We start from the raw sequence: 12,433 nt of genomic DNA on the forward strand, positions 1-12,433 counted from the left end.
GATATGCTCCATTGTGAATTAAGCCCTTTTGGTGACAAAGTAGATAATGTCAAAACCCCATCAGCCTTATCAGGAGAAGTTCCCTGACCTCATTATTGCTAATGGATCCACAGTAACTCAGCCTGTTGTGAAATCTCATGTTCAATTATGCAGGATAATGAGTGAGTCAAAACTTAATATGTCTCCACTATCGTCCTTCTGATAGGGCTAACCTAGCTTCTTTCAAAAGCCAAGCAAGGTTTTAAGTAGAGTTGTTCACTTTTATGTCCCAAAAAATGTTATCATCAGTATTCAGACTGTCCTAATTTTATAATCTGATTTGATTTTTAAATGAGAAAGGATTGTTCTATAACTTTATATTTCACTAATCCTTTTGTAGGAAACTTAGGACAGGTTTATTCATTTTTAAGTGTTAATTTTGGAATTCCAAAAGCATGCAAATGGCATTTGTCTTTGGATTCACAAAAACTCTAGATATTCAGAGTTTGAATTATTTAAACTCCCACAACACATGCACTTTTGCTTTTCAAGCATGAGTTATAATTTAATTAAAAACTTCTGGTGCATTGCTAGCATTTTAAATATTAATATGTTCCATGGATCACTTTCGATTATCTACCGTCTTGAAATTCTTGAAGATGTCAGATTTTTAAGATTCCCAAAGTTGCACTTGGAATTGTCTGTTGAGGCAAAGGGGACTGTGATAATTACACACATCCATTAGGATCGGCAGAGGAGATAAACTTTGGGGAGGCTTAATGGGCATGTCTCAGTGACAGCTAGCAAAGAGCATTTGGCATGATTAAGGATGGATTTGAATGCAGTTGAAAATATACTCTCATTATGGACACCCAGTGGAAGTTGCACTACAAATGTTAAATTCCCCAGAAGAAGTGTGGTGTGGCAGGGAAGCTTTGAAATCCATTGTGGCCATCATCCAAATTATTCCCTTTCCTTTATGTCTTTCTGCTGTCAGAATCATTTTGTGACGCCCAGTTCAACTCCCTACATCTCTGAAAAGAGGCAACCTGTTGATCTCTGTATTTCAGATTGTCCGACGATATATCAAGGATTGGCTGGAAAGAAAGAAGCCTCCTTTTGGTGCCATCAGCAGCAGTGTGCTCCTCATGATCATCTACACCACATTCTGTGACACGTTCTCAAACCCACACATTGACCTGGATAAGTTCAGCCTTGTTCTCATACTGTTCATAAGTAAGTTGGAAGATGGGTGCCCTGGCTGTCCCTCGGTAGCAATGTGAAGCCATCAGTGTTCTCTAAATTCATCTCTCGTGTTGATTTGATTGGATACTTAGTTCATGTCTGTTTGGTGACTTTATCATTTGTATTTGTTCTTTGGAAAGACACCAATTATGCACTTATAATCTTAATCTCCTTTACTTTTTATGTCCCTCATCGTTTTCTGATTTATAATACTTGATATTAGATGGAAAAAGCCTTGATGTCTTTTAAATTCTAATATTAGGTTGAGCATTTTGTCACCAATTCAATTTATTATAAGTTTGAACAGATCTTATTCCTTATTGTGATTTAAAAGCAGGATTTATAATATATGATAATATTATTTTTATATGTATAATAATTTGCCTCCATCAGCTAAAATGCGAATATTCACCTTATTATTTGCTAATAAGATATACCAAAACAATATTTCATTTTAAAGAGCTATAAACTATAAAATGCCAGTAACTTCTACGGCTCATAAAACAATCTTTTGTTCTATTTATACTAACATGAAAGATGTTATTAATATTATAGTATCAAATAATCTGTTCTTCTTAAGAATCAAGATGAGTTATTCCAAAGTACATATTATATGGTACCACTTTTGTGTTATTTGCTATACATACATATAGTATAAACCAGCTTTTTCTAAATTGAACAAATCAAAGAGGGTTTTAGATTTCCCCTAAGTAGTGGATGTCATAACTTGTGTCTATTGTTAGATATTGTTAATAAGAACAGGTCCTAGTCATTGGAATGATTCTATCAATTTAGCAGTGTACATTTGTTTGTTTTTTTTCACTTGTTTTTCTATTTGAGTTCCCTTAATTTTCAGATAAAATGCATATAATAAATGTGCTACAGATATTGCTTTTATGTTGCTAATTTTATTGAATCTTTTTTTCTTCTTTGTCTTCAGTAGTCTCTATTCAGCTGAGTTTCATGCTTTTAACTTTCATCTTTTCAACAAGGTAAGTGACTTGGTGTCTCTTGCTGTTAGTCTCCTAACAGAGGAGTAAAGCTCTTATTTGGCTGCTGTGCCACTGTACTGTCCTAGTTTTCCTCCTGTCTCCTGGCCATTGTTTCTCATTCTTCCTTTCTCACCCTCGAATTGTAGACATTGTCAAAGGATCTGCCCTGGACACTGTTCCATCTGTCCACATCATGTGTTTGGGCAGCCTTCTCCACTTTCCTGGCCTGAGCCATCAGCTTCATGCCAATGACTCCAAGTCTAGACCTGCCACTCCAGTGCTATTCTCGAGTTCTGTGCTATTGTTTTCCCTGCCAGTTGTATGTCTTCCCCTGATTGTCTTAACAAGACCTTAGACTCCAGATATTCAAAATAGAATTAACATTTTCCCCCCAAATTTCTTCTTATTTCTTCACTTACCTGTTGTAGAACCACTATCCTCAGAGTTACCCAGACTGGAATCCTTCACATAATCATTTTGTAAATGTCTTGACCCTACTCCCAAAGCTACTTCTCTCACGGGGGCGCTTGATGTCTCCTTTTCATCTCATCTATTGCAATGCATATCTTGCTCATAGCTCCATTTCTAGGTTCAAAGTTTCTTATGCTTTTTATACCACTTCCACTGACTCAAAGTTGTGCTCATCACACTCTTGATGAGATATCTTCTATTAGTCAGTGCCTACAGAATGATATCTATTTTTTAAGTGTAAGACCATCCAGTCTAATTACTAGTCTCATGAATTGCCAAAAGTGCCCATGCTCCCTAAGCTTTATGTTGAAATAAAAATCTTTGCAATTTCCTGGAAGAACGCTGCTTTCTCATTTCCATTTTTTTCTTTGAGCTATCCCCACATCCAAATTGGCCATCATGTCCAATTTCATCTTTTATATTCCTAAATGCAGCTTCTTCCACTAGTATTATTCACTCAACAGATATTACCTAAGCCTTTAGTTTGAGAACGTTAGCATAGTAAATGCCATAAATAAGAGGTGATTCTGATCCTGCATGAATTTTCAGACTAAATATGTATACTGACAAGTGAGTGTCCTCTGAGTTGTACAGTAAGCCAACCTGTAGTCTATTCAAAGAAGGCGGCACTTCCAAAGGGAATGGTAGAGCCAGGCTTCATGAGAGATGCAGTTTGACATGAGTCATAAAGAATGGCTAATTGTTCAGCAGAGTGGAAGACAGGTGGTTCTCATGGGAGAAAAAGCAATAATACATAAATGAATACACAATAACAACATACCATGGATCGGGTGGCAGGCATAGAGGAAGATCAGAAGTAAAGACAGTCACTGGAAAGGTGGACCTGAGCCCAACTGCAGGGCCCTTGAACTGCAAGCGCCAGCCATGAGTTACCACAAGGGCAGCCTCCCAGGCTGTTTATGAGGCTTGAAATAGTGTCAGAGCCATGGACAGGTGGGTTCAGGCCTCATATTAGGCACTTGGCTCATACAGCACTTAGATAGCACTAGGCTGATTGTAAACAGTCGATAAAAACATATTGATTAAGTAATTTAAAGCATTTTCACAAGCTTGAGTTGTGATTTATGAAGTAAGAATAAAGCCTGGAGCCCTTAAGTCACAGAGAAAATGTTACTTAATTGGGTAAGTCTGAGAGTAGGAGCTATTTTAAAGTTCTTTTTGTGAATGGCTTGTTATGTCACCCTAGAAAAGGCGTTTGCCTTTCTGTGACTGTTCGCTGGTCCTTGTGGCAGAAGTAATAATCAGGCCAGGTCATCCTACCCGATTATGTAGGAGGCAGATATCCTGTTGGTAACGTAGAAATTCCATGAAAAGATAGAGCATGGAGCAGCCACCACCCGGATTACTGAAGGCAGTAGGCAGACGAGGGAAGCCTCACAAATAAAATAGTTGAATTAAACAGTTGTTAAAAATAACAATTTTTAGCATGCAGTAGACTGAGCTTTCCTGAGAACCTCAGTTTTGGTATTTATTTGTTTGTTTGTTTGTTGTTTGTTTATATCAGGGATTGAACCCAGGGACACCTAACCACTGAGGCACATCCCCAGCCCTTTTTAATATTTTATTTAGAGACAAGGTCTCACTAGGTTGCTGAGGGCCTGCTAAATTGCTGAGGCTGCCTTTGAACTTGTGATGCTCCTGCCTCAGCCTCCCAAGCTGCTGGGATGACAGGCGTGCACCACCGCACCCAGCTGAGATCCTTCTTTTCTGCCTTATTCTCCCTTCCATGAAATTCTGTCATGCTTTGTCCCTCCTTGACCCACAGGCAGACATGGATTCTTTGATAAAACATAGAATATGGAAAAGCTGTAAACATGTTCCACAGTAATGGTGGTGTAGCCCCCCCAGAAAAGTCCATTAAAAATTGAGGATTTTTTTAAAGGGACATAATTTAGAAGATGGTTTTGTGCTCTGTTTTCTCACTGAGAGATCCCATAGTGCCTCAGAATTTTATCGGAGGAACATAGGATACCTACTCCATACCAGGCACTGTCCTAGGGATTGTGCACATAAGTCTGACAGCAAGACTGTAATATTATGCATTTTCTTGCTATTTTGTAGATGAAGACCCATCCTTAGAGTAACTTGCCTCAAATCATATCTTAGTAGCTTAATAATTTACCCCAAATCAAAGAGTAAGTAGCACACCCAGGACCGAAATCCATTTCAACTTGACATTTCCTAAAGCATTTGCCAAGCTCATTTCCACTGCTTTAAACTATTTTTATTACTTTTAAACTCAATGCTTGCTTTAGAGAATTTGTAAGGAGTGTTTAACTGAACTCTACAAGTTTATACACCTTACAAACAAGTTTGTGAAAGATACCAAGGATATGAATGAGAATCCACTGGTTTTTGCTGAGTTCCATTTTCTTCTCATTGAAATGGGTGAAATTGGGGTGTGTGTGTGTGTGTGTGTGTGTGTGTGTGTATTTTCATTTTTTCCTTACCAAGCCAATAAATCTAAAATCAATTTGGGTATCAAAAGATAAAAATCTCAACACAGAAATCAGTCTTCTGTAGTGTGGCATGCTACCGCATTCTGATGATGGAAATTTAGTAGGGTAAAACCAGGAGAGACCCAGCCCAGGAAATTCAACTTCGCTGCCACACTCTGCTTCCCTGGTAAGCATTTCTTAGATTTACTGACTGCTGTGATACCATTGTAGTGAGTATTTAAAACAGACTTGAGAGTCATTCATCTGTCTACAGAACAGTGTCAGGGTTCAAAACTCCAAAACTAGAGCCAGAGTTGGGTTTCAACCCTATTTAATGCCTTTGTAACTTACAGTTTTCTTGTGTATAAAATGAAGCCAGGAGTAGTACCTATCTCAGGAACATTTGGAGAATTAAATAATAAGCACATAAAGCCCTCAGATTATTCCTAACATATAGTAAGTGTTCAAAAAATGTCAGCTACTCTAGGATATTTATCATATCAAAATAGTTTTATATTATGTCAAAAACTAATGATAAAAAAGAGTGAATTTGCTGGCTTTACTATATTGTAATATATCACATATTTCTTTTCTCTGTCCAGTTGTTAGGAAATGAGAATGAGCAAGCTATCCATAGTGATGTAGGCTTTCTGCAACTTGGGGAATTGTCAGTCAAAAAAAAAAAAGTGAAAAATTTTAGGAAAACAAAATAATGATTAGGAATATTTTTAAAAATATAAGAACATTTGGTAGACTGAGATTAACAGAAACCTAGAATCAATCATGACAAAAGAACCCCTTAGAAAAGGAAAAGGAGGAAAACAAATATTCAAATAGTTCTGTAGGTATTCTAATTTTTTTCAGTATATTTCCAGACAGAAGTATCAGTGGGCCTTACCCCACAGTCCCCAGAGGAGAAGGTGGGCTAGGAGGACAGGCTTTATTATTAGAGGCAATTCTTCTTACCATTTCGAAGATCGGGACACTAAGCCTTGGAGCTCTGGGTAACTTGTTTTGCGCCACACACTCATGACAGTCTTCTGAAATCAACCAAAGATAAGGCACTGTTACAGAGGTTAACAAAGGAACCACCTTGCATGGACGTTTCCATGTCTAAAAACAGTGGGTTTTGACAGAACTCTCCCACAGGACCTTTTCTGCTCCACATTCTGTGATTCTGCTAGTAAAACCTGACATGTTTTCCTTTGTGGATACTGCAAAGGAAGGCAAAATAAATATTATGTGGAAAACACTGATTGAAAGCTTTGCAAGAGAGAACAAAAAGACCAGTTGGGAAGAAAAGGAAATAAACATCTCAGGGGAAGCCAAAGTGATCAAAAGAATGATGAAAACAGGATAAAAAGAAAATCAATATTAAAAAGAGATAAGGTAGAGTTAGAAAATAAATAGTAATGTGACTCCTTTCAAGAATGTGAGCAGACACAAGAGAGATGTTCATCACTGGAATAGATTATGGTCGTCACTACTTAAACTTAATGTACAGGACCCTTGGTTTTTTTGAGTATTGTCATGACCTGTGTCATGAAGCCACCCATGACAGTAAGGCAGAGGGTGGATGACTAACCAAGAGAGCTGCCCTTGTTCATTAAACTTGTACTCTCCTTTTTTTTTTTTCCTGAGTAGGCAAACTGACCTCCAGAATTTGGACCAGCCTACTTCCTAGTTGTGACTTTAGGGAATCTGCTTAACCTCTGTGCTTCAGGTTCTCCTTTTGGAAAAAGTAAGGCCATAGTATTATCTAGCATCTAAGCCTAGATAATATTATGGAAGAAATACTGGAGGCAAAGTGCTTAGGAAAGTAGTCATTAAGGTCCACTGGTGTGGTCACTCATTGCCATTATGAATGAAAGCGTCCACTCTGCACTGTATAGCTGGAGTTCAAGTGTGCCCTATAATGAGGAATATGGTATAAACCATGAGCATCTGTTTTATTACCCTGTGGCCCTTATCCTCCCCTCCCCATTGTGGGAGTTTGTGTCAACAGAACCATAGAGTCGTGTTCAGTTCCCATAAGCCAGAAATGTCCCAGCCTGGACCTAGGCTCAGTCTTCTTACCTGAAACAGGACAAGTGATCTCTGCAAATCTCTTAAGCCACATTTAAGTGCTACAGTAGTGATTGGCAGCCAGTGTCAGACCAGAACCTCCTTGGCCAGAGACTTTTACACACTGGAAATGTGCAGTGATCTGGACAGGAGTGAATATGAATCAGAATAAAGTGCACAAAAGGAGAAGTATACTGTCAGACTCTCCCAGAAGAAAACCAATATGTGTAATGATTGGTTATAAATAAGGGCAGCCAAAGACTGGAAGGTCTTAGTGTTACCAACACCAGTGTATTCTGGGGAACATCCCAGCCTAGGCTTCCGCCTGTGTGCATGTTCTACAGCCACAGGTGGACACCGGCCTTGCAGGGAAGTTTATTATTCATTGTGAATTGACTGTTTGTCTTATGCTCCAATCTGCCTATTTCAGGTTTTTCTAATTTCTTCAGGTCCCAGGCCTCAGTAACCTCACACTCTGTGGAGGTGTGAAATGCCTCTCACTTTCTAAAGAAAGTAAAAGCCTAGACATAAGTTTCCCCAGCTTTCCCATTCTCCACCTGAACACTGTTCATATTTTTAAAAAATATTACTGATATATTATTATTATATATAATAGTGGGTTTCATTGTAACATATTCCTACATGCAGTTAACCTAGTTTGTTCAATATCATTCCCCAGCACCTGCCCTCTCCCTCCCTCCCCTGGTTCCCTTCCTCTACTTTTCACCCACTCTGTCTACTTTTGCTTTCAGCTCAGAGACTATAGGAAACTCCACTCTCTAGCTTACCCCTCCAGCCCTGTCTCTCGGGCCCTTTTTGGGGACTTGGAGTCATCAGTTAGTTCTCTCTACTGCACCTTCACTCTCTCTGTGTATACTTCTCTTCGTATTTCCCAAGATCCTTTTCTTCTCTTTGCCAGATTTCTTGAAAACACAGTCCCTCTCACAACCACACACCCAGCACCCTCAACATTCACTCCCTGCCTTCTCCCCAAACCCCACAAGGTCTGTCTTGCATTAAAACCTTAATCTCAGTCTTGGATGTGCAAAGTTTCTAACATCTCTTTAATTTCTCCTCTTTCCAAACAATATAAAGTAGAAATATCAATCAGCATTATTAAATACTTTTAATGTGTCATATTCCTAACAAATATTGGTATTCACCTACACAAAGGTCCTAAGAGGCAGGTAGTATTATTCTCATTTTATATATAAGCAAAAGGATGGTCTGGATTTAAAATCAGGTGTGCTTGCACCCAAAGCATGTGCTGCTCCCAAGCTGTTGGAAGGGAACGTTGACAAGGTCTGTCATCTTATTCTGTGTCTCTTAACGCCATCTCCTGCTCTTATCCAGGCCCTTCTAGCTCCCACTTCCTGCATGTCCTCACCAACTTCAGTCTTATGCCATGCTGGCTGCTTACTTTTTGTTATTGTTGTTGTTGTTTGGGGTGTTGGAGATTGAATCCAGGTGTGCTTGATCACTGAGCGCTGTCCCCAGCCCTTTTTATTTTTTTATCTTGAGCCAGGGTCTCCCTGAGTTGCTTAGGGCCTTACTTGTTAAGTGCAGCTCTGATCCTGTCCTCCATTGTCCCAGGTTCTTCACTGGCTCCCCTCATCCCATCTTACCAAGTCCCCACTCCTGGTCACAAGGCAGGCTGAAGAACCTGCTGTTGGCTAGCTCTCCCTTGCACTCCTGTACTACAGTGTCACCACCCACTGCCTCTTAAAGGATTCTCTGTGTACTCCATCAGCATCCTCCACTCCCTGCCAAGGTAGAGGTGGCCCTTTCCACAATAGTTCCCTCTCTCTCACACATACCCGACTCTTTTCTCCCTCTTATATAAAGTATTTGTTCTACTTTCATCTCTCAGCCCATTCATTTACAGAATTACAGAGGTCCTTCCCCATTAGAGCTGCCATGCGGAATAAAGGGGAAGGAAATGTAGCACAATGCTTAAAAAGAGTGGATCACCGTATATGCACAGGCGAGTCAAATGTGGAAACAAAGCAGTCTTACTGTCCTCGGGTGGTACTCATCTGTGGGGAATCCTCAACTGAGGCGAGATCCCAAAACTCCAGTCAATGTCAAGAAAGAGCTGGAAGGAAGTCTAGCTAGGAAACAGAAATGTGCATATGTTCTCAGAGGAGAGGAGATCAAGGGCCATTTAAATATTCTCTTAACACCTGCACATGGAATGAGGGAGAGGAGAGGGCTCTTCTTCCCTCCTGTAAACATTTGACAAAGAAAACGGGAAGTAGGATTTTTTAGAGATTTTTCTAAATAGTTAAGATTTTTCTCCAGCAAAAGTTATACATGGAGATGGGGAGACTAAGGGAAATGTGGACTCTTTCATTAGAAATCCTTAAAGATCAGGTAGAGGGCTAAATGTGCTACTGTATAAAGTCAGTTTCTGAACATTTTTCTATGAGCAGACTTTTGTCAGAATTCGAGGGGTAGGGGGATGATGAATAAATAAACTCATTATATTATTCAAAGCCTAACTTTCCAGGAAGGAAGAGTTTCTAAAATATAAGGCTACAATACTAATAATAGTCACGTCTAACCTTTTTGGCTTGTGTTCTCTAAACCTTACATTCTAGCATAAGAAATTTAATTATGATATTTAACCCATAGCACTGGCCCCTCATAACAGTCAACCAGTTTTGACAAGTAAAAATTGTTTTTAACCAATTATATAACGATAGTAGAACATAGTAGTTGAGAGCACAGGCATAAATCCCAGTTCTTGACTTAAATCCCAGCTCTGTCACTTACTAGCAGGGCCCTAAAAAAGTGACACACCTTCTCTGCCTCAGTTTTCTCATCTGTAAATAGGGATATGATATCTCCTACCTTTTGGGGCTACACACATGCAAAGACCTTTGAGAAGTACCTAATCCCCACCCCAGCAACTTGGAAGAATTAATATATCTGAAAATGCTTCTCTAGAAACAGTATATCTTCATGGTAGCAAACACATTTAACATCATATTTTGGTAAAAAAAAAAAAATTCTTCCAAACTGCTGGATAATGTCAAGTGGCAATCTAAAGATTTATCTAGAAGAGATCCTTGCTACATTGTTTTCATAAAGCCCGATACCAACAGCTAGGTACACGTGTGATCTTAGGTGACCCCCACACACCACGTATTATTAAAGTTATTTTCTTTTCAACGGAGAAGTGTCTCAGAAGTGGTTCTCTAAAAAGAAATTTAGACACTTCTGTACATTTCAATCTAGAGTTACTTCCGTCACCAAGATTGTTTGAGGGATTTCAACATGAAGGTAGATACTACATTTGATTTAGGATGTTTTAAATAATATTTTATGCAAATATTTTAATAAACCAAACCTTTTTCTTGCTTCTAGGAATAATTCAGGTTTCACACCAGCAGACACAGTGGCTATCATTTTCTGTTCTACACACAAATCCCTCACATTAGGTAAGTGATCCTCAGAGCCAAAACCGTGTTATTACCCTCACAGAGTTGGGTAAAGATATTAAAACTCATACAGAACTCTTCAAATTGAGAGAAATAAGGTATTGTCTATTCTTAGATCAAGAGTATTAATGAAGTGAAGATAGCCATTCTCTGAGATACTGTCATTTGATCAAGCAATCTCTGAAGGCCTACAGTTAATACTGTCAGATTTAGCTTCATTTGTAATCATGTATTAATTCTCATAAAAGTTGATAATGTAGAATGTTAACATTAGAGTTGGGGGTGGGGTGGGGGTGGAAGTCTGCTGGGACTGTTTCTAAAAAAGGGGATTACAAAAAATTCCCTTTGGAAGATTCCAGAGTTGCCCCTGGAAAATGTTAACTTCTTTATTGGGAGCTCAAAGCAAGGTAGGAAAAATATTATTCTCTTAATTCAATATTCACATCAGCTTGAAATTCATTTTGAAATGTTATGTTGTTTTCTATAGAGAGAAACAGTATAGTGATCTAATATTTACTCAGTCAAATTAGCACTAAGAGTGAAATAAGTATTTGTTTAACAGACAAAAACAAATTAAGAAGAAAAGTGCTATTTTCTGCTTAGCTTTATCCAATTTAGTGCAGTTATTCCAGTAACCTCTTAGACATCCAGAATCTATGTTTTTAGTCATTAAAAGTCATTAAGTAATCAGAAACTTTATTGAAATATACATCATACACAAACTCCTTGGGGTGGTAGGCATTTTGTGGCAAAAACTCGTATTAAAAATTCCTCTGCATTTTGGCTTGTGACTCACTTAAGAAAATGACATCACTAAAAGAAAGTCCAACTGTAAACTAAAAAGTAAAGAATTTTCAGAATGTTTTTTATTAGTCCTAAATGTATTTGCCTGATAGGATCTTTATCAGTCTTACCAAATTTGGAAATGGTTTAAAAATTGGATTAACCCTTTAATGACCTCAAAGAACTCACCCCATATATTCCCATGTGTGTTTTTGTGGATGCCATGTCTGGTGTTCTGGGTCTTCCAAAAATTAAGGGGCTTATATAAAGAAAGGGATTCTAGAGGTGGTGAAGAATCCAGGGATCAGATGATCCCAGGTCCTCAGAGCACCCACTGTACCATGGCTAGCCTGTGCATTCCTACAAAGGATTGTTAAACCTGACCCCCTCTTAGGGATTTGCTTTTGACAAGAAAACCAAAGTGGATGATTTGGGGTTTCTCCATGATGTTCTTCTGTGCTGCTAACACTGGATATGCTGAAGAGAGGCAGGAAGCATACCCAAGATGCATACTACAGTATGATCGGTTTTCTTTGTTTTATTGTGAGAGAAAAACTATCCATTCAATCCATTTTTTTCTTTTTGTCTCTTCACTTTTCTTAATCCCAAAGCTACATACTCTTCCTCCTTCTGCTTTCTGATATCTCATTTGCAGACAAGCAGGTAGGTGCTCTGAAACCAGATCAAAGTGTTTTTTTTGTTTTGTTTTGTTTTGTTTTTTGCTAAAAAGAGGTGGGTGAACCTGGACTTTTGTTTGATTTTGCAGTGTTCTCCCATAAAACAGGTATTTAGATCCTCCAATATGGTACTCCAATAAACTACTTTGGTATCTGTAACCACATAGTATAAATCCTGGGTTTCTTTTAGCATGACAGATTTAAAGTCTCTTGAACTGTAAGACTAGATTCTTGATCTGGTCTCAGGTTCCTTAGCAGTAAGATTAGGGAATTTTATTTTCAGCTTGATTATCCTGCCATACCTTGATCACACCTGCCTT

At 38.5% G+C, this 12,433-nt stretch overlaps 1 protein-coding gene across 1 annotated transcript in view; it reads left to right on the plus strand.

Moving 5' to 3' along the window:
* Positions 1-12,433, plus strand: part of Slc10a7 (solute carrier family 10 member 7) — a 240,798-nt gene that overhangs the window by 200,671 nt on the left and 27,694 nt on the right. The window contains exons 8-10 of the mRNA XM_076864330.2: positions 1,050-1,215; positions 2,165-2,216; positions 10,580-10,653. Of these exons, the coding sequence (XP_076720445.1) occupies positions 1,050-1,215; positions 2,165-2,216; positions 10,580-10,653 (292 nt within the window). The remainder of the gene's footprint in view (positions 1-1,049; positions 1,216-2,164; positions 2,217-10,579; positions 10,654-12,433) is intronic.

This window comes from Callospermophilus lateralis, chromosome 8, assembly GCF_048772815.1.
Source record: "Callospermophilus lateralis isolate mCalLat2 chromosome 8, mCalLat2.hap1, whole genome shotgun sequence".
Taxonomy (NCBI): Eukaryota; Metazoa; Chordata; class Mammalia; order Rodentia; family Sciuridae; genus Callospermophilus; species Callospermophilus lateralis.